This window comes from Sebastes umbrosus, chromosome 14, assembly GCF_015220745.1.
Source record: "Sebastes umbrosus isolate fSebUmb1 chromosome 14, fSebUmb1.pri, whole genome shotgun sequence".
NCBI lineage: Eukaryota > Metazoa > Chordata > Actinopteri > Perciformes > Sebastidae > Sebastes > Sebastes umbrosus.
Window position 1 is genome coordinate 8,271,852 of NC_051282.1, and position 23,671 is coordinate 8,295,522.

General features: G+C 40.3%; 1 protein-coding gene across 5 annotated transcripts in view; it reads left to right on the top strand.

Moving 5' to 3' along the window:
- Positions 1–21,305, top strand: part of clec16a (C-type lectin domain containing 16A) — a 49,777-nt gene extending 28,472 nt beyond the window's left edge. For 4 of the 5 annotated variants that reach the window (XM_037791492.1, XM_037791491.1, XM_037791493.1 and 1 more), the window contains 8 exons: positions 1,615–1,665; positions 1,769–1,897; positions 2,337–2,457; positions 11,314–11,465; positions 12,410–12,614; positions 13,472–13,642; positions 15,391–15,528; positions 18,054–21,305. In XM_037791492.1, coding sequence (XP_037647420.1) covers positions 1,615–1,665; positions 1,769–1,897; positions 2,337–2,457; positions 11,314–11,465; positions 12,410–12,614; positions 13,472–13,642; positions 15,391–15,528; positions 18,054–18,616 — 1,530 coding nt within the window. In that variant the 3' untranslated portion in view covers positions 18,617–21,305. The remainder of the gene's footprint in view (positions 1–1,614; positions 1,666–1,768; positions 1,898–2,336; positions 2,458–11,313; positions 11,466–12,409; positions 12,615–13,471; positions 13,643–15,390; positions 15,529–18,053) is intronic. The other variant, XM_037791495.1, reaches the window with a different exon arrangement.
- The last annotated feature ends 2,366 nt before the right edge of the window (positions 21,306–23,671 follow it).

Consider the following 23,671-nt stretch of genomic DNA (forward strand, 5'->3'; position numbering starts at 1 on the left):
ATAATCTTTAAAAAAAAAAACATTTGCAAATAATAATCTTTTCAGGACACAGCGGTAGCTTGTTAAGTTCTAACCAATCAGTTTTAACCAAGAATTTATACATGTGTGCTTTAACATTCTTCTTCTTTCTACTGGCATCAAGATTAATGTGAGTAAATAGGTTTACATTTCAAGACCGTAATAGGGCATGAATGTGAATAATTACAATATACAGTATAATTCAGATTATAAGCAAAAATCTGATTTTAGTGGAAATAAGTCCTGCGATTGTAAAACATTACAGGGTATCCTTACCCCGATTTCAACTACAAGAACTTCTCCCCAGAACTAGGAACCTTTTGAGGAACTCTTAGTGTTTTGACCACAGGGACCAGGGTCTAAATTAAGTTCTGCGGACATTTTTCCCCAAAAAAAGGCCCTGGTCGTGGTACTTTCTGAAAGTACAGGAACTTTCTGGGTGGGTTTTGCATGGATGACTGGTGCTGAGTGGTGAAACATACACAGGGGCTGCTTCAACTCACATGCTGCTTCATTCATAAAACAAGGAAGTACTCTAGTATCGATTTAGGACGAGGGGAGAGCATTTCTCCTTTTTTGATGACATTAAATGTAAAGTTAGGCTCTGCTCTCGGTTTCCCAACTTATTTTTTAAAAAAAAGAGAGAGAGAGATTACATGAGCAAGCAGAGAGGGCGAGCGGTAGAAGGAGAGAAAAAAAAGTTATTTTCTGAGTGTGTCATGGTGGTTACGTTCTGAAGCACAAATAAATAACCATCAATCACTCAACAGATCATTTACTGTGGAGACAGATGCTCTTAGTTTAATTCCCCCCCTCTGCATTTCATTCATTACATCCAACATTACATCAGTAAATACTTTGCAGCAGTAAATATTGTTGCAGTGAGACAAAAATGTTTATTTTTTAACGTGTCTTTTAAATGAAACAGACGGACACACTGAACTGAAGGCTGCAGAGTGTGTTTACCGCAGTGACTACCAGCAGCCCTTGTCCCATGTCATGTTGCTTTTTCATACGTCAGCTGACTAATTTGCCTGATCTTTGCAGGTCTTTAGACTGCTATGGAAACCCAGACAACAGTGGGCTTAAGTAACTTTTTAGCTCCTTGAAAAGTAGTCCCGGGACTAAAATTACCAGGAACTTCTTGGTGGACACCCGACTATAGTGGCCTAGGGGACCATATCTCAATTTCCATGTTTCGTCTCTGTATCTCTACTCTCATTATCAAATAACAAAAATCTATGCACCAACATAAAACATTCCAGTTTGGCTTATAATATAGAACAGTGTGTAAATGGGTTTTTAGCAGTGGCTGCTTTGACACTGTTCCAGGATGAGGCCAAAACAAGAAAATGAGTAGAGGAGTGGGTATGCATGCATGATAAGTAAGATGTGTTTATAATTCAGAACAATGTGTACATAGAGCTGTATAATTAGACACAAAAGATGCATTGGCATATTTCTGCTTTTATGCATATACAGATTTGTATTGTGTGAATGCATTTGACGTTTTTACAGCTGACCTTTCACTGAGTTTAGTCCACACATTATCTGCCTTGTTTTTAACTAGCTTCCATTTTTATCATGTCATCACAGGGCGAGGAGATCTTTCTGGACATGTTTGAGGACGAATACAGGAGCATGACGGTTAGTCGGCCTTCATTTGATAAGACATTTGTTTTGTGGGTTTTTGTGTGTGTGGGTGCTGTACGTGGGCTTGTCTGTACTCATGCACGTGTGTATGTTGCAGAGTAAACCGCTGAATGTGGAGTATCTAATGATGGACGCCTCAGTGCTGCTGCCACCCACCGGTACCCCTCTGACTGGCATCGACTTTGTCAAGAGACTGCCCTGTGGAGACGTGGAGAAGACACGCAGGGTACTTGAGCTCAGTCCACATCGCACTTGAGTTTGAAATGAATGTCTCTCAAATACAACAAGTTGTTAGATTCCTGGGAAGTCAGGTCTCATAGTTGAAATATGCGTTTCCTCGTGAGGCCTAGGGGCACTTTACGTAAATATAGGTGACACTTTTAAATACCCGTGTAATTATACTGTAACACATGTATGTACCTCATGTTATATTCTTTTGATTTTGTGTTTCGTAACCATGCCGCAAGCAAACGCCACCACAATGGCAGCACTCCAAAGCTCAGATGAAAGATAACATGGATTAGCCTGATTCTGACAGCGATAAAAACATAGCGCTGCCATTCTTAAGTTCTTTTTATTGGTTTGTGGTAACTGTCAGTCGCGGTCGATTTTAACATGACACCTCTTAACTGTTTGTGTTTGTGTCCTCTCCGCTCTCCGCACAGGCGATCCGTGTGTTCTTCATGTTGCGGTCCTTATCGCTTCAGCTTCAGGGAGAACCTGAGACACAGCTGCCTCTGACCAGACCTGAAGACCTTATCAAGACAGACGACGTCTTAGACCTCAGTAAGACACACACACAGAGAAACAGAGGCATACTGCGTACTTTACAAAACCCAGACCACATGCTACAGGACAGCTGACGTTCTTATATTTATCATTTTTAGACTTTTGGGAGTCAAACTTCAGGGTGGAACACCATAAAAGACTAAATTAAGTCTAATTAGTGCAATAAAGGTATAACAGAAGAAGGTCAAAGAAAGAAAATTACAGACATTTGCCTCTTTAACTGCAAGAACAGGAGAAAACAATTTACAATTTCCCAACGTAAACCTCCATCAATCTACAATTACAGCATAAATGTCTGACACACATCAGTAGTTCTCTCTCTGCAAAAGACGGCATTAGCTCTACAACACAGACGTGTGAGTGCAGTCTTCACAATACCCAGACACATGCATATGCAAACATTCACAACCACAACGTCAGAGACGAGCATACTGACACATTCACAACAAGTATATATGCGCGCAGCTTCCCACACACTGAGATAACCTGAACAGTCTTCTCTTACTGTACACAGGTGTGTAAATGATGTTATGGAAACTAGCATGCGGTTAGCTCTGCCTTGCAGGATATCACAAGTACTACACAGTAATGTGAACAGGACTGATGACAATGTCTCACACACTCTGCACAATCTCTGCAAATCTGTACATCTTTTTTTTTTGCTGACATTTGCATGCATGCGTTTTTAGTACCAAAGTTGGGACTACATTTAACAATACAAATAAATATGTGAATTTCGGCCAGCACAACCTTATAGCACTTCTCCGTAACTAAAAGTAGGCTGCAACTCAGCTACTTACTAAGAGTTGTTGTTGAAGTTTGTGTGCTTAAAAGGTAATTTTAGAATCAGTGTTTCTCACATATAGGCCGTACGTAGACGGCAACCTCTGGTTCTGAAAAGTGAAGCCAATGCTGAAGTGCCTTAAACTTGCATTCTTTCTAACAGCCATCAGGGGGCGACTCCTCTGGTTGCACAAAGAAGTTTGATTGTATAGAAATCTATTAGTAAATGAGCCTACTTCTCACTTGATTTATTACCTCAGTAAACATGAGTTTATGGTCTCAATCGCTAGTTTCAAGTCTTCTTCAATACAGCATGATGTTCATTTAGTAAATTATGGTCCCATTTAGAGTCAAATAGACCATAAAGCAGAGTATGCTTTAGGGCGTGGCTACCTTGTGATTGACAGGTCGCTACCACGTCGTTGTCCGGTCTGGGAGTTGTCTGTGTTTTACAGCTTTAACTCTTTCACAGTGTGTTTTCAGTTCATGAAAGTTAATTGTAACATTTTTGGTCGACTAATAATATCTTATTCAGCGTTCTGTGGTACTTAGCTCCACCCTTTCGTGTCACTTCTGGTTGCAAAAGACAAAGATAGTGACAGCCAAAAACCAAGATGGCGACGGCCAATATGCCAAAATTGAGACTTCAAAACAGCAGTCCGCAAACCAATGGGTGACGTCACGGTGACTACGTCCACTTCTTATGTACAGTCTATGGCTGTACTAGGGTGGCTCGCCCAAGTATATATTGGGTATACAGTCTATAAAATTGCAAAACTGTTGCTTTGAGGGACAGTATGGAAACAGGTTGGGAGAGAAAGGAAGCTAGAGGTAACAACAAACACAACCACAACAAATACCAGTATGATTAAAGATGTGTAACTATATAAATGAAAGTAGAAAAAAAGGACAAAAACAAACAGGACAGTCATATTTCCTGAGTAACTGTCATCAGGAGCTGTTATTTCCCAACATCTCTCCCTGCTCCTTCAATAATAACATGGCATAGTCATGGACAATGTCAATGTCAGGCAAAGCCAACTGACAGAACACTGTTTCTCTGCTAATGTTTGCCTTTTTATCAGTTTAAAAAAGCTCTATTTACACACAGTTACCAGTTTATTAGGAACAGCTGTACAATTAAATTCAATCCAGTACAGATGCCCTGGTTTTCCAACTCTTGAAATAGTATGAATGCTGATAAAATAAAATGACATTAAGCAGGATGATGTAGAGCAGCAGCAAAAATGTTTTGCAGCCTGCAGTCTTGCACTTTTCATCTTCTAATCTTCAGGAGACCTAAACTGAGGTTTTGTATCTACAAGATATCTCCTGGCTTTGAGAGAATATAATCAGAACTGCTCTTTGATTGTTTACTGGGAACTGAGTGTTATGCTACAAACCATCTCAAAATAATCACCATCAAATATTAAGATAACATTTTCTAGGAACACATGAAGGACGTACAAACAGCTGCACATAATAACGCTGTCATAACACTGTTCCCCTTAGTTATTGTGCAATTCAGCCGAATACTGTGGACCCACCAAGAGCAGCCACATTGTTTTCAGGTTAGTCTCTGAATAAGTGGGCATATACTGTAGATAAAGGATATCCACGGGTAGTTGACATGTTTGACACATTTATATTACTGTTTATAGTATGTTTATTAGTGCCCTGTGCAACTTAATCATTTCAATATCACTAAAAGAATCACAATGACAGAATAGATTATATATACTATCTGACTCATGGCTCTCACTCTGAGAGTTGAAGAGCAGACAGGAAGGCCATCTCTCTTCTTTGAAATGAGCCTATTCCCTTTTTTTATTTTAAGTTTATTTTGATAAGCAGATCATCTCAGAAAGAAAGTAAGGTTCCGCACAAATTCCCCAGTACGTCATATACTGTAGTATCTGTATTAGGTTTATCTTATGATGCAAGCAAAGAAAGTCTCTTTTTCCTCTATCTGTTTGCTTTTCCTCTTTCACACTTTCTTTCTTTGCACCATCTCTTCTGTTCTGTACTCATCAGTAGCAACGATTGTAAAGGTGAATATTTAAGAAAATTACACACTTTCTGTGAAAGATAATATCACCTGCACCACTGTACAAGTAACCAAGTTGGTTTTCTTTTCACCCACAATATATACACGTAATCTTATGTGTGATTTGAAATGGTGGTAGGAGTAGTGTTAATATCACTTCTTAGAATTGTACACAAAGAGAAGACTTCATTGTAAATTCCACTGGGGCGTCTACCTAGCAGCGATGACTGTACCGTCTGTGGCAAATCTGGGTAGTCATGGCCTTTTAGGGTTATCATATCATCTCTGATGACTGAGCTGCAGTTTCGGTACTTTTTGGAAACGACATTTGCTGAACGATAAAAGATTTAAACCTGACAGAAGTGGCCTGATAAATGGATCAAACAAATGACAGAAAGCTTCTCAGTATCTGAATGGCTTCAGATACTGAGATGCTTTCTGTAGATGTGTCGTGGTTGTGTTGCCATTTGTTTTCTACATCAGAATATTATATCATTTATTATTTTTTATTCATATGTGTCTTCAGACGACATGAAACAGTCATAAATAGCTGTGATCAATAACTGACCTAGTTTTAATTCTTGAAAGTTGTTTTGTGGTGAAAGGTCAACTTTCATGAGTCCTATTTTATCTCCCCAAGCCCTGGTGATGGAAACAAACCTAATTCTAATATTTCTGAAGTTCCCTCTTTTGGGAGGGGGGGTGGGTATCAAAAAAATCATCTTGACTAATAGATGGAAACATACCTATTGAAACCAGATGTCTCCCTGCAGCTTTACTTTCAAATCTTAATTCAGTGGTTGAAACTGTGACTGTTTTCATAATTCACAATGTCTGTAAAAGAGTTTAAGATCATATATCATATCTATCATATCAGGTGAGAAATTACTTCCAGTAATCTTGCCAGTCACTTGATAAGATAATTTTAAATAATCTTTTTCAGTAATTATGATTATATGTCTGGCATTTAACTCTACCTATGTATAGTTTTTTTTAAAAACCCACATTGGGTTCACTCCTTTGTTCCTTTTTCTTTTTCACTAAGTCACTGTCACTTCTATTTAAGCAGGATGGTTGACTAAGAACACACTCTTACAGAGTAATTGTGAAGAGAGGGAGGTTTTTTTTCCTCATGGGTTGGGGGATTTAAAGCTGCAACTTTCCACCCACAATTTCCTTTTTCTGACCATTATGCTGCCACCGCCTCCATTTCACCACATCCCCGGGTAGCTGTTGAATCACAGAACATTTGCTAAGGTCTCTACCTGTACATTGTGTCATTGGAGAAGTAGCCTTGGTGGTTTCAGAGATGGTCTTGTAAGTGGAAGGTCGTGTTGCATTCCCATCAACGGAAACTTTCCTGAAAGTGTGCTTAAAGAAGTGTACCTACTCACAGGAGCATGCAAAGACATTAGTCGAAGACGATGAGTCACAGATTGGCACAATTGTTCGAGAAGTCACTTTTTAAGAATGTGACGATACTGATATTATGTGTGATATATTTCTGATGAACGTGCCCAAGTGTGACCAGGTTTCTCTTGAAGATGAAATGCTGAAGAGACATGAAGCTTAGAACTCAGTCATGTGTTTTTTTTGGTGGGTTTTTTTCTCTCATACCAGTGAATACAGTGCCTCCATTGTCTACCTTCAGCAATGTTTGTGCAACCTGGCAGGTTATAGTTAGGTTATGTTGGGAATACTTGCTGGGACAGGAAGTGTTGAACACATACAGACAGGTGAGGCTGGCAGCGGTTCTCACTTGACTGACGTCTGGTGCTTTTTACTGATCAGCTTAAGTCATAACCTGCTCAATGGTACTTTGGTTGTAGTTTTTAAAAAAAAAAAAGGGAGAACAGAGGGTGTCTTTCTTCTTAACCAAATTTATGATGAACTCAGAAGAACGTATGCAATAAAGAGCATCTGCAACACATTTCCTGAATGATTAGTGATGTAAACCTTGCAAAACTGGCCTGAAAAATGGAACCCATGACAGCCATATGCCTTCAGTCACTGAAACACCAGCTGTGTTTCCATTCACATATTTTAATGCACATTTTAAGTATTGCATTAGAAAAGCTGCATGGAAACGGCAAAATTTGATAAAACTTCCTCAATTGCGGAAAAAAAAAACGTTTACGCTCGCTTGAAGTGTTTTTTTGCCTTTATCGAAAGAGAGTTGATGCGCTAGGTTATGGAAATGCCTTTGCCGAATCAATTCTGACGTAGCAAACATTTAACTGATCAGCTGTTTACGCTGACGGCGTCTTCTCGGATATTCCCATAACGTGCGAATGCTTGTCTTTGTCTCCGGACAATATGAAACATGTCCAATATTAGCTGACATGAAAGAACAATTAAAACTTTTCTGTCGTAGATGGTTAGATGGCCAAGCCGACTTGCTTAGTTTCTGGATCTTAGCCTCTCCTTCTTCTACTCTGTTCATTGGCAGATTACAGTCATGCGTAGCCTATAGCGCCAACTTCAGACCAAACTACCCAGTAGCCGAGTTCATTCGCTTCAAACCAGTTCGATGGAAACGCACCTAATTTTTTTTGCGACATTTCAGAAATTCGCTTAAAATTTGTCTGATAATTGCATAGAAACACGCCTAAAATTCTGCCAATGTCTCCTGTGAGGGGGGAAGGAATCTCCATTGACTAATACATGGAAACATACTTGACACCAAATGTTTCATAGTGAGGTGCTTCCCTGCAATTTGTCTGTTTGGTGTGAAAGTACTTTCAAAACAAATCCGGTGGTTGAAACCGTCACTGTTTCAATGAGCCCAATAACGTTACTGGATAGAGTCGACTAGTCGTCTATGAAATATTAAAAATTTGACCCACCCCCACCCTACGTAGTCAGAAGCTTACTAGATGTTGGGGGTGGGAGGTTTTTTTTTTGCAGCTGGTAAGGGGATTCAAGCTGTCAAACTTCCCCTAATGTCTCTGACCATTTTGCTGTTTAAAGTAAATCGGGGACTACCTCTCCAGCTGCAGGTGCTTTTCCCTTGTCACTGTTTCAGTGGGTAAAGTCAAGTTCCTGGTAACCCCCGTTGATCTTTTAATATTGGTAAGAGAGAAAGTCGTATAACCAGAAGGCCACGTGTGCTTTAAATGACTAGTCACAAGTTGATCAACAGCTGTGTTCCTCTAGAGCCAGTGATGGAATGTAACTAAGTATATTTAAGTACTGTACTTAAGTACAATTTTGAGGTACTTGTACTTTACTTGAGTATTTCCATTTTATGGTACTTTCTACTTCTACTCCACTGCATTTCAGAAGGAGATATTGTACTTTTTTTCTCCTCTACATTAATTTAAAAATGTTAGTTTCTTTGCAAATTTAGATTGTCTATACAAAATAAAATTAAACTAATAGGTTAAACTATATTATTGTAGATTAAGCCACCTAGCAGTATAAAGTGTTATTAAAATTGACTGCAACATTAAACTGAAATGGGCCATTCTGCATGAGTACTTTTACTTTTGATAATTTAAGTATATTTTGATCCTAATACTTTTGTACTTTTAATTAAGTAAGATTTTGAATGCAGGACTTTTAACTTGTAGAATATTTTTACACTGTAGTATTGATACTTTTACTTAAGTAAAAGATCTGAATACTTGTTCCACCCCTGCCCAGAGCAAACATACTACTGTACTTAAATGAACAACTTGTGTTGTTCTCAATTTCACATGTATAACATTAGTCACGTATCGGTTTAAGGATGACTTGGTCAGGATTCTTGAGAATAGAAATTGAGGAAGCAGAGAGCATGAATACTATAACGTGGAAGGGACATGATGAGTGAGACTCTGCAAGAGGAGGAGGAGGAGCTCATCGGGGGGGCTGTACGTCAGTGTGGTGTTACCAGGTTACATTTAGAGCCAGTGACAGTGGTGGTGGGTGATATTAAAAACAAAACTAGTCGTGTCAAATCAGGTCATCATCAGTTCGCTTTGTCAGTAGGTGTTGTGGTAAACTGAAGGTGTGGGCTCATCATTTCTTCATCGTCCTGCTAGACATGTGGGAGAAAGTCTTGTCTGGCCTTTAAGTGTGTGTAGCAGTCTATCTGTTGTGACCAACTGTGTGCGTCTGTTTAGATGTCTGTACTGAACAGCTGAGTGGACACAACAGCTGAACTGTAAAACACAGTTTATACTTTAGTTGGTAAACAGCTGAATAATCAGTGTTTTAGTAGTAAGACTCATTTCAGGAAGCAAGTGGCAACGTATTTCTAAAGAAGATGAATCATTGTTTGGTCTTAATTACATTGGTAATATAAAACAGAAGTCAGCTGTGAAAGCCACTATGTCCTCCTTTTATGTGGTTTGGCATTAGAGATCAAGTATGTTCCAGTGAAATAACCATTAACTGTGTGTTTGTGTCTTCAGTGTAACGTGTTAGCAAGTGATCATCTGACAACTTGTGTTTGTTGAAGCTTCATTGTTTTAATCAGCGACCTTTGGCATAAAAAAATCTTTAATCTAAATTCTGTTGTACAATAAGAAAGCGATGGTCAGACTCAACTGTACTTTGTGTTTAGTGCTTGATGTGGAAAACTTGTACTTCACTACGATGACTAATAGAACAAACTCGATAAACATCAGTTGTCCTGACTTGAATATATAAGTTCATAATGCAAATCTGACGCCAGAGATCTTGGTACAGCATGTATGCATGGACACAGACACACCAAAAACTTCAAGTAACATTACATCCGTTCAGCTTTATATAATATATCCCACTTCATACAGAATCATGTATAATCACTCCACCAGAGAGGAGGCAAAACAATGTTGTGTAACCATTAGTCCAGACTATTTATCATAGAAGTTGGGAACATCATCAAGGTCCTCATCTTATCTCAACCTCCAGACACTCAGAGATTCCTCACATGAAGTATGCCAAGTGTGAAGGACTCTTAAAATACCAAACCATGACATTGCATAAACCATACATTTCTTCATGTCTATGACATTTCTTCCACAGTGCTAAATGACAAATGTTGGCATCATAGACTAAATATAAGAAGTGGATGTAGTCACCATGACGTCACCCATTGGTTTGTTGACTGCTGTTTTGAAGCCTCGAGTTTGGCATTTTGGCCGTCGCCGTCTTGATTATTTGCAACCAGAAGTGACACGAGAGGGTGGAGCGAAGTACAACTGAACGCTGAATAAGACGTTTTTAGGTGACCAAAAAGGTTATAATTAACTTACTGAAAGCACACTGTGAAATAGTTAAAGTTGTAAAACACAGACAACTCCCAGACCGGACAACGCCGTGGTAACGACCTGTCAATCACAAGGTAGCCCCGCCCTAGAGCATACCCTGCTTTATGGTCTACTTGACTCTAAATGGGACCATAATTTACTAAATGAACATCATGCCGAATTGAAGAAGACTTGAAACTAATGATTGAGACCATAAACTCATGTTTACAATGTTTACTGAGGTAATAAATCAAGTGAGAAGTAGGCTCATTTTCTCATAGACTTCTATACAATCAGACTTCTTTTTGCAACCAGAGGAGTCGCCCCCTGCTGGCTGTTAGAAAGAATGACAGTTTAAGGCGCTTCAGCATTGGCTTCACTTCTCAGACCCGGAGTTGCCCACTGGTTAGTATGCTAATACAGTAAACAAAGATGGTGAACATGGTAAAAATCCTACCCGCTTCACATTGGCATATTAACGTTGTTATTGTGAGTATGTTAGCATGCTAATGTTAGCTTTCCGCTCAAGGCAGGATAGGCCTGGGCCTGCAGAAAACTATTTTACATTCCTTACATTACTGACTGTAATTATTTTAACTGTGAGCAGATCATTCCTGTCCTAACTGTAGATTCTTCTTGTTTTCTTGTGTAGACAATATATTTCATATGTTTTGAGTGCAGAACGTTGGTCCTAACAGGTGATGTTGTATTTGGTAAAGATCACAGACAGACCTGAGGCGCCTATTCAGCCATACCTTGAGTTACATTGCAGTAATTTACCGTCATGTCTGTCATCTTTTTCAGATAACAGTGACCTAATAGCCTGTATGGTGGTCAGTAAAGATGGCGGCCAGGCCCAGAGGTTCCTCGCTGTCGATGTGTACCAGATGAGTCTGGTCGAACCAGAAACCAAACGCCTCGGATGGGGTGTAGTCAAGTTCGCCGGCCTTCTGCAGGTAAGAGAAAAGTGGCCATGTCTGTGTGGATGTGTCTTTGTGCTTAAGAGTGACTGAAATGTTCAGTCATTAAAACCATTGATTTGTGTGTTCCTCCTTTTTATTCTATTTTATTTTTAAACTACCCTTCTACCTCATACATACTGTATATACATTTTTTTTGTTTTAATGTCCTTTCTGTTTTCATCGCCAATTCATCCAGTCTCCACTGTTACTCACTCAATGTATCAATTCAATTTACAGCTCATTTACACCTATTATTGTTTCTTTTTTTATTCTTTGTCTCAGTCCTGTTTTCTTCATTCCCCCCCTCACACTGCCACCAATTAGTCCTTCCCGTTTCTCTTCTTCATTAATCAGATGTTGATTTGTTGTTGCCTGAGCCCTTCATATCATTTTTCACTGGAGAATTGCTAGAACTATATCATGAGAGAGCATACAGTAACATACTTTACTGTCACTTCTGGGTATATTGATGAGTATCAGCATGTTTAGTCATGCTGCAGATAAGTTGAGGAGATATTGCATTTCATTTCTCTCAAGAAACTGTGGGCTATGAATTGCAAAATATGTACGTGCTGGTGTAAAACGGATATATTACCATGTGTTTCCTGCATATTTTGAATCTATGACCTAATATTTCCTTCCTTTTTCTGCTTTATGAATAACAACATTTGTGTCCCATTCATCTGTCTCTCAACTCACTTTCCATCCATTTGTATGTCATTCTATTCTCCTCAAATTATATCTCCAATTTCTTTCTGCGTTTGTCCTTTCTTGTTTTTGTCCGCTGTTTCTTATTGTCTTTTCCTTTTCATTCCCACTTTTTGCATTTCCTTTCTTTACCTCTTTACATCTTTCTCTTGCTGTTTAATCTCTCTAACTTTGTCGCCCCCTCTTTATTTCCCCTCCCTCCCTCCCTCCCTCCCTCCCTCTTTCAACAGGACATGCAGGTGTCTGGCGTTGAGGACGACAGCAGGGCGCTGAACATCGTCATCCACAAGCCCAGCTCCAACCCCCACGCCAAGCCCCTGCCCATCCTGCAGGCCAACTTCATCTTCGCCGACCACATCCGCTGCATCATCGCCAAGCAGAGGCTGGCCAAGGGTCGCATCCAGGCCCGACGCATGAAGATGCAGAGGATTGCAGGTGAATCAACACGAAGCCTTTTAAAGCCAAAACGACCCTTTCCTCTTTGCACAGGGACAGCAGAGCGGCTACCTGTTTTCACAGAGGCTGAAAGTGCTTCTTTGAAAGAAGAGTACAGTGGATTTTACAAGAAATCACATGAGATGTTGACATGAAAGCAACGAGTGAAAATAAAACTCTTAAAAACAGAAGTACACAACACTGACAATATAACAATGAAGTAGCTGTACAACCACAGCTTAACAACTAGCACTGCTTTGAGCTAACGTTTTACAAGGCCTCAACATCCTCAACAAAAGGATTAAGTATTTATTTTTAAATCAAAGTGTCAATTCATTTTTAGTCACTTTGCTAAATTTAGTAGAAGTGAAACTACTCTTCAATAGAAGTGACAGCTAATCTCTTTTTTTTTAGAGCTTCCTAGTATAAGTCATTTCCCCGAATCAGGTGTTGTAATTAATCAATTAAGATATTTTTAAAAATGATTTTTTCCTCCTCCTCCAGTCCTTTTGTACTGTAAACACTGATAGATTTACCCATCAGTCACTTGTACTTCCCCTCCCGCTGGTCTTGTTCTTAAGAATTACACACAAAACTAATAACAGATGTCAGAAATCTTGCTAATGCAGCAAAGTAAAGGAGGATGTGAACCCTGCCAAAATAGCCACTGTGTGTCAGAACAGTTACACTTACAAAAACATCACTTAGTTACATTGAACCTAATCATAAAAAACAAATACACATGCCCTCCCAGAGTTTGGATTTAGTCCCTCTCTGGTAAAGAAGGAAGACACTTTGTAATTTCACATTAAGACTATAAAGATTCTGTGTTTATATCCCTCTTACTCTGCATGCAGCTCTGTTGGACCTGCCTGTGCAGCCCAGCGCGACGGAGGTGTTGGGTTTCGGTCAGACAGGCAACGCTTCACCCAGCGGCCTGCCTTTCCGATTCTACGAGCAGTCAAGACGGGCGCCCAACGACCCAACGGCAAGCAGATCAGTCTTCGCATCCGTCGATAAAGTACCAGGTGACAAACCGATAACTAGGGTCCACTGTCTACACATACTGCTTTAGCCTGTACACTTCTTCAGAGATCCATCTTTTCATGCTTCAATCTGGGTTTTAAACCTAGACACTAAAAAAAGATAAATAGCAGAGCGCCTGTAGTCTAGATCTGAATGATCATCATAAAACAATTGCAGTAAACTCCGTGCCCTGTTTGACACACACTGGATACTTTATAAGAAATATTATAATAATCAACAGCAGGTAATTCAAAATGTATTGAGACTAGGGCTGTCAATCGATTGAAATAATTGATCTTAATTAATCACACATTCTCTACCTGTTCAAAATGTACCTTAAAGGGAGATTTTTCAAGTATTTAATACTCTTATCAACATGGGAGTGGGCAAATATGCTGCTTTATGCAAATGTATGTATATATTTATTATTGGAAATCAATTAAAAACACAAAACAATGACAATTATTGTCCAGAAACCCTCACAGGTACTGCATTTAGCATGAAAAATGTGCTCAAATCATAACATGGCAAACTGCAGCCCAACAGGCAACAACAGCTGCCAGTGTGCTGACTTGACTATGACTTGCCCCAAACTGCATGTGATTATCATAAAGTGGGCATGTCTGTAAAGGGGAAACTCGTGGGTACCCATAGAACCCATTTTCATTCACATATCTTGAGGTCAGAGGTCAAGGGACCCCTTTGAAAATGGTCATGCCAGTTTTTCCTGGTCAAAATGTAGCGTAAGTTTTTGTAGTGTTATTTAGCCTCCTTTGCAACAAGCTAGTATGACATGGTTGGTACCAATGGATTCCTTAAGTTTTTCTAGTTTCATATGATACCAGTATCTTCTCTCTAGCTTTAAAATTTGCATTAACTCGTTATTATTGCGTTAACTTCGACCGCCCTAATTAAGACCTTTCTTTTTGAGTGTTAGAGAAAACTTTTTCAGACAGCCCAGACATTCAAAAAAAGTGGTGATAGTATCTTACTGTAGGTGGAAATGGGTTAGTGATTTGATCATTGGTGTAGAAGTTTAACAGTGAGTTAATCCTGTTTCTATCAGGAGACTTAGGTGAGAGGCTTTGTGTAGAAATACAACTCCTGAGAATACAGCTGAAAACTCCCCTGATCTTGTTTCCATTTCTAAACTTCATGTATTCCCTTTAATTTTAAATACTATTTGCTATAGTTTTATCACTTTTGTTGCCGTGTCTGTTCCTGCTGAATCCTTTTTCAGAGGTTTTTATTACCTGCTGCAGCTCCTGAATAGGACTCTTTGTTTGTCTCAGCAAGGAAACCTACCTCTATTCAAAATGTAAAGGTCCTGAAAAATTCCAGGCTTCATCACTGTGAAAATAATAGCAAGCTTCTGTTTGTAAATGTTTTTATAGCTACTTTAAAGGTCAACAAAAGTCAACATGTTTTCACCTAAAGGGCTGTTTTTCTGACTAGCATTAATGTGCTTTATGTTTTGGTTGAATTGCAGTAATAATTTTATGGAGCTTTATATATATTTAAAAGTTTACATCCCTCTCAGAATTAAACAAATAAGCAAACACGTGCACCTCACACATAAGTGTCTTACCGTAGGTACATGATATGTGTGTATATATACTGTGTGCCACACAATAATTCAGACTCTTTCGGGCCAGATGCGGTCCTTCGAAATAATTCCCGAGCCATGGTAACACATGACTGTGTGTCTGTGTTCGTGTGTGTCTATGTCCATGTGCGCCGTTGTCTCCAGGTTTCGCAGTGGCTCACTGTGTGTCGCAGCACAGTCCCTCGCCGCTCTCCTCGCCCTCGCCTCCCTCCAGTGGGAGTGGGAGCACGGGAAGATGCGACTCTGTTACTGCGAGCACTATATCAGCTCAGAGCCCCACAGGTAGCTCACACACACAGTACATCCACATTCACACACACATATGGTGCATTATAAGGAACAGATTCTGGACTATAATGTTAATCAGTCATTCAGACGTAAAGGAACTTAACAGAATAATATGTTGATAGACTCTATATGGAGCTGAGGCGTGGTCAACACAGTATATCTACACTATACACACACGCAGAGTATTGGGTGTAACTGTGGTAAACATATGGTACGGTTACATATATACACACACGCCACGAAAACCACAATAGATTGCAGTAGTGTCAGTTGAGCTGTTGGTATATAAGAGGTAGCAGCACGGGGACACATAAGCGTCCCCGTGCTGCTACCTCTATCACAGGGTCATATTCTGTAGGTGTGTTGTTTCTTTGTGAATGTAAATAGTCCCACATCTGCCCTTCAGAGTATCTGTTAAACTGGCTTTACAGAGGTTCACCTTATGGGTGTACCATACCAGACCAGTGACTTTCACCTAAACTCAACTGAACTGAATATCAGAGCAGGTGAAAGTTAAACCGAGTTCACAGAAAATGTAGGAAGGTTGATTCTCTCTTTGATCAGCCTTTCCGACAGCAGACATTTTTGACTTGTCATAGCAAGAAAAGCACAGGTGTTACTGATAACACTAACCATAGCTCCGCTCTATTCAAGTGTTTTGTTTTTGTAATGATTATGTTCTGAGGTGGGTCACACAGATACTGTTGAAAAGATGCAGTTTGATGCATTGTAGACTGTTGTAGTCAAATTTTTGAAACACTTTCTAAATAAAAAAGGAGTTAACTTATCTTTTTAAAGAAGAATTTGAAAGTGTAAATGACAGTTGTCAGGACATAAAACCAATGATCTGTTGATCTTTATGAATCAAGACTTCATAGTCTAACAATGGCATGTTTAAATCGAATCGAATCGTTACACCCCTAACAGACATGCAACTTAACTGGTTGGCGGAGGCATTCAACCGTGAGGCGGTAATTCTAGTTCTATAACTGAAACATTTCCACTAAGAAGAACCATTTTTGTAAAGAAACCCTTTTTTTCAAATCTTGTCGCACAAGTTAAGCGTTCTGGATCATTTCATTCACTCTCCAGAGTTACAAACCAGAAGAAAACTGTATGATGGGGTTACAGTAGTTTGTTCTCATTTTGTAGCGCTGACATTGATACTTGTAAACCAGTTCTGTTGTATCTTTCATTCTGCACCCTTACACTCTAACAATGTAAGTATGCTCACACAGTAGTTTGCATTGTAGTGCATAGCTTATTTTGTAGCTCTGCCCACACAAACTATGCTGTTCCTGTTAAACCACCAGTACAACTGCTGCTGTCGCTGCTGTTACTTATATCACATTCTTGTACACTGTGTTCACCCTGTACCTCTTCCTTCTGCTTCAAAGCTTTTCTGCACTTAATAATGAACCCTTGAAACCATCCCAACCTTGTTAGAAGAGATCCGCTCTTTCTTTGCTCTAAAAACAATGAAAACAAAAGGCGCTACTTGGTGAACACACTGTGCAGTTACTCTCATCAGTCTGCTTGTGTCTGGTTTCTTACCTGCATAGATCTCTGTCGTAACTACTTAAAGTTCTCCTGTGTGTGTCGATCATAGAACTAGAATAGGAGTAGAACTGACACTGAACTGTTTTCCGTGGTCTTTTTGACTAGTACAAAAGAAAATGGCGATTGTTCTTAGTTGTTATCAAGAGACCGCTGCCTCTGGCCATCAGCCCGCTGTTGCAGTCCAATGTAGTATTAAAGCATGCCGGAATTAGCTAGCTTTCTAACTAGCCAACTAGTCTGCTAGTTATCTAACTAGCTTGCTAATTCCAGCATGCATTAATGCTACGCTGGTTACAGAACATGAGACGAACAAAGTTGTCACTAATGTGCTATCAGCGTGTGGATGAAGTATTAAGTTGTTAAATTTGACTCATGTAGTCTGGCTCTCTATGCTTCCTAACGTTACTACTCCACTGCTCATTTCAGTCGTTACTGCAAAACTTCACCTCAGTGAGAAAGCAACTCGCCGTAAGTCAGTTTAGTTTACATGGACGTTAGCTTGCTACAACAGTCGCAATGGCAACAGTACACATAAAAATGTCCCCCGCTATGACCATCCTGCTATGTTGATTTGAATGGGGATCTCCATTCTACTTATATTCTATTTCTATAGTATCTATGTTCATGTGAAAATCCTGAGGGTGTAAGGGTTCCCACTGGTTACAGAATTTATCATGATATTTTGAGAGATCTGTTCTAGACAAAGGATTTTCTGAAATTAAATTCTGTGATGGATTTAGAGAATATTTTTGAATTTCACTCTTACGATGGAGTACTGTATTTACTCTGTTTTCTTACAGTGCATTTAATTAAGCTACACGTTTACCCCTTTAGATCATCTCTGTGCAGAAAATGAACATTAACAAAGAAAAGTTAACATAATTTCACACCAGAGCCACAGTGAGAATCCTTAAAAACATGTCTTCCTCTGAGCTCACCTGCCTCACTCTCTCTTCTAGATGATGGTACATTTTTGGAGCACACCCCGCCCTCCTCCTCCTCGGGCGGAGAAGGGGAAGGAGGAGGAGGAGGTGGAGAAGTAATGCCGGTCTCCTCTACCCCCTCGACCCCAGTCTCGGCTCCGACCCTGGCCCCGAGCCTCACCCCGGCGTCCCAGCCCAACATCTCCCTCCTCACCGACAATAGCGCAGAGGCGCTCAGCGTGGAGTCGCTCACGCTGATGCCCCCCGCGGACTCGACGCACCTGCACCGCTGCGCCAGCCACATACCCTCGACGCACTCCCTCCAGAGACCAGACGCCTCCATCACAGAGGAAGAGGAGGAGGGTTCGCCGATGGATGATACGGAGACAGATGTGACGGTAAAAGAGGAAACCACGACAACGGAGTTGGTCACCCCCACTGAAGAGGAACCAGAGGGAGAAGATGACACACCTCTAGAGGTAAACAAAGACCAACTCTCTGCTGCAGAGCTGCAAGAAAGAGACGAGTCAACGGCTACAGAGAACACAGAAGACACAGAGATATACACTGAAACACCAGACTCACCTGAACTGGATTAAGCAACACACACACACACACACTATCATGTTCATGCACTTAAACACATCTCTCACACACTTAAGAGGACAGTGTGATAGTTAAAACTATCACCGCAGTATATTTTCATGTATGTAGTGTGTGATGTGAATAGTCGTAAGAGGATTTTGGAGGCATCTCAACATTTTGTGTTTGCACATGAAGAAAGACTCTTTTTACTCGGAGAGGACGAGACACACTGGTTGAACTGGAGTAAAGGCTTAAAGCACATTTGGGTTTGCGAGTGTGTCCGATTGTGTTTTTAGCAAGCGTGTGTAAAGGCGCGCAACCAGCAACGTTTTTTACTCATTCTGATCGATTGTTTGTCAGCTCAAAGAAACACACACACACACACACACACGCGCCACACGCTGCTGCTGTGAGCTGTTCAATCCACGGACTGGTTTTGTGTCTTATGTTCACCACTAATGTTTCGTGGTGGTCTATGCTAACACACACAGACACACACACATGCTGTATACATACAGTCAGTCCACAGAGTCAGATGCACTTGCCTTTAAACCGCTGCATGTCAGACCCGCTAGCAGTTACTGCCACCTAGAACTGCCATTGGGTTGGTGTGTGTGTGTAGAGTTGTGTATGGGCTTGAATGATTCAGCCACCATGGTTGTGTGTGTTTTCTACATTTAGTTGTTTAGTTCTTATTGTTCCAGGTGTAAAGTAACGATCCATTCATTTCCCATTTACTAAATAGCGTCTATTAGAGAAGATGTATTAAGTAATCTGCAGCATCTCGATCAAGGAAGGAGCAGATCTCATATAGTAAACATTAATTTGATGTTAACGTGACTTTGTAGCTCACAGCTGATCTTTTCTTAAAGTGTTGTGCCCTGCTAGTAAACATTTGGAGGTGTGTGAAAGCAGCTTTTTTGATTGTCATCGCAGCAGCACCACCCAGTTTTTTTCATCAAGTTCTCATCTCTCGAGCTGACAGTGTGTAGTACGGGTTGCTTGAGTGCTGGCTAATGGTATGCAACAGTAGTCAACACATCTTGACCTTTCAAACTTCCTTTCTAGATGATCACCAATCCCTTCCCATATCCATTCAGCCTGCAGGGATTAGATAATGTGTGTATATTCACAATCAATCAGCAAACCTGACTGTCAGAATAATTGATTTGAAAGATCTGAATGGAGCTGAATAAGTGGTACAGTAGTTATACATAATGGATTAGCAGTTCATTGAGTAGTAGTAGTAAATAATTCACAGTCAGTCCATTCATTCTCTGCATAAAGCAGTATGAACTGCAGTTTTACTCTTTGAAAAGTTAAGTATTATTTGATATATTTAGGAATATATATATAATTTGCTTAATAAAATGAAACTGACAGCCTCAGAGAGCGTTGTAGTGTATTAGATATCAGTGACGTTAGACGAGTTCAAAGAGTCATGTGACACAGTTTGAAATAACATCCGTGTCTTCAGGTCTGCACACAGCTACAACAACAACAACAACACTGGGGTGAATGTATCTGCTGGTTGCCCCTCAGGCACTGACCTGAGCTCAGTTTAACTCCCCATGTATCTACTGTCAGAACGGGTTTAAATACGACTGTTGGGAACATTCGTGTCTATAATTGAAAAAATCTGTCAAAACAGGATGTGGCAAAAAAGATGTAAATATGTGTCTCCTCTCCAACTACTGGGAACCATAAAATACCCATTCTCCAGGAAAGACTAGTAGGACATACCATTAGCATAGTGTTTAGATTGCATCGTCATCTCAAAGTGGGCACTCAGCTGTTAAAACCTGGCGAAAATTGCAAACAGTAACCCCAAGAAACAAAAGCACTCATGTAAAACCAACATTCATTTCTTGAGATGCTGCTCTGAGGTCAGTGTCGAGAGGCAAACCCCTCCTCCTCTTCCTCCTCCTTTAATCAGCTCAATAAAGCTTTACTACTGCAATAATCTTAAGAGCTAACAACGAGAGGAGAGATGAATGTAACACGCGACGTATCTCTGTGGTGTTATTCGATCGTTTTGAATGGGATCGCTGTATTTTACCCTTAAATCATGACTTGATTTGTAAATCTTAGGAACAAAAGCAGTGTCACAGATTCTATTAGCTCTCATATTTTCTCTCTTATCTCCTCCCGTTTTAATCCTTTTATTAACTTCCTTTTCCCCAGCTTGTCTTTTCTGTGCCATTATCTTACAGCTAAAGTCTTAATGCTCGATCACTCTTATTTTTGAACTCTGTACAGTCATCGACTAGTTTATAAAGGAGAAATTCAGAGCAATACTTTTTTTTTTTCTTTCTTTTTTCTTCCATCTCGCTACTGTAAATAGCAGAAGAATGATAGTGATGATCACTGGCGTGCTGAAGAGGCTTGGCACAATGTGTAGAGCGGCGTCTAATGGTTTTTTTAAAGGGAACACGCCGCCGTGTTTTGAAGACAACACGGCGGCGTGTCGCCTGTAACCGTTGGCAACCTCTATCCAAACATGTCATGATAAGCTTCCACTATTAAGTCTCTGATTGTAGTGTGTGTGTATGTAATATGTTTATATGCTCTGTAAATGCTTTTAAAACCTGTAATTATTGTTAATGAACTGAAACAGAGGAATAAATAAAGAACTGCAATAAATTATTCTACTTAATGACAGCGAGGCCGCCGAGTGAGTCCTTGTTGTTGAGTCTGCAGACAGAAGAAGCTTGTTTTTGTTTTTTTTTCCACTGATCTGTTGCTCGTGATTTTTTTTCTTTCTTCTTCTTCACAGAATCACACTCTGGTAGTAACAGCAGAGGAGGTTCTCCTCAGTGTTTGAGCAAGAAAACCACAGGAAATGTTAGAAAAAAACTGTCATCCCCAGAAACACACGCACACACACACACCCACCCTTGTGTACTATATTACTGAGTGTGTGAAGACTTCCACTGATTGTTTCATGCTTCAAAAGCTGTAAAGCCCGTCCATGATTCGTCCAACACTGCACTTCCACAACCAGGTGTAAACTTGTGTTTGGAAGTGTAAAATGAACGTATGTATTTGCTTCTGAGCTGAATTGATATTTGTGTGTTTGTGATGGTGATGATGACGTTGCCTTTACACTTTTTACCTTTGCGTCGTGTTGCTGTGGCTGCTGCAGGAGCCCTCAGTCACCTTGTGGTCTGTATGTGTCGCTTTTATCGCGGTTCCTCTCTTCAAGGAAGTCTGGTTATGTGTGCGTAAACATGCCACTGGGTTCCTGGTACTGCAACGATACTAAAAGGCTCTGGTGTGTGTGTGAGTGTGTTTTTCTCTGTACTAAACCACAGTCACTGCATGAACTTGAAGTTTTGACTGTAGAGATCTAAGACAGATTTGTGCAGTTCAAGTTTGCACACTACCTGAGTTTAGGTAGTGGCTATAGAAGGGAGCCAGCAAACTGGGGAAACTCTCACAAGATAGTTAAGGTGAGGCATTGAGCTTGATTAGTTAAGGTTAGGATAGGTCATCGGGCAGCCAGTCTCGCAAGAGTTTTTGATCTCAGATCAGATTTCGCAATTTGCGGGCTCCCTTCGAGACATGACCCTGAGTTTAATACTAGATGGCACTTCACATTATGCCAGTATTACTGTTGACCAAAGATTAATAACATGTACATTCAATTCAATTCAATTCAATTTATTTTTATATAGCGTCAAATCACAACAGAAGTTATCTCAAGACACTTTAGATGTCTACCTCTGTAGTTTTCCTCCTATTTACCTCGGTCCTCCTAGCTTCTGATTGGTTAGTTCAGTCACATGTGAGTTAAGAACAAGGAAGTGTTGTTGTTATGAGTGGGGAGAACAGTAAAGTCAAAGAGTTTATATTGCCAAGAAGTAAAAGTCAATTGTTTGCCATTGCAACATCAGCGCCCAGCAGCAGAGCTACACTACCGCCATTTTGGACTGAAAGCGACTACCAGATGCCCGTAAAACGTCCGCCTAAAAAGTGCTGTACAAAAGTAAAACAAAATTAATTCTATTATATTATGTTATTCTACCAAAATGTCCTGTGTTGAACATAAAATATTATAAATATAATAAGAGTTTTCAGTCCAAAATGGCAACAGCGGCTGTTGTCTTCTGTACTCTTTGGTAAAGTGCGCTCCATCCTGTTGTTTCTTCTCATTAAGAGTGATCCAACCCTCATATTTACAGTAGGGGCCTCTATATCAAAGTGTATACCAGCTGGCAGAAAATTAACTTAGCTTAGCACAAAGACTGAAAACGGGAGGGAAACGGCTAGCTCCATCTAATGACAAATTCACACCAGGTAGCGGCGAAGTGTGGCTTGCTGCAAGAATTACATATTTCTGTGGCCGGTAGGCGTATTGTGGGGGTTTCAGGTGGGAAGAAATTCTTTGTAACGTAGGTCAACATGGCACAGGAGTTACATGGTCTTTTCAGGGCGCACTTCGCCACTAAAAGTCAAACTATTCCCAACTTTTGTTTGGCCGCAGATCAAATGGCTGCAGCTTGCGGAGCTTGGGAACAACCACCTAACCTTCTTCATGGACATTGCATGGCAGCTCGCCGCAGGCCGCAGTGTGAATTAGGCGTAAAGGTAACAAAATCTTTGTGGAGTCTTGTCGTTACCAGGTAACCAGCGGAAAAAGGAAGTTACTGCACCCAGTCAAGAAATAGTCGGGCGCACAACCCAAAGTAAAACTACAGCCTGTCCTTCTTACAATTAGTCCTTTATATGGATGAAACAAACGAGCCATAACGTGTTCATTAGTGAGCATTAAGCTATGTTCACACTACGAGCGGCAAAAGCAACAAACGTGGCCAGCTACAACGTCGTGAGTCGCCGTTGAAGTTATGCTCAAGTGTTTGTTGATGTAGTTATGTTGTTTAATAGCACTAGGAACTGGGTGACGGCATTTTTAGATGGAACAACAGTGAAAAACAAAAACATATGATTGGTTTACGCGTCACCGGAGCGCTGGCTTCCATTGAAAAATGACTTTAAGCCTGATGCTGGGTCGCTCGTAGTGTGAGCACAGAATTAGAGGTTGCTGGTAGGTACAGTAGGCACATTTT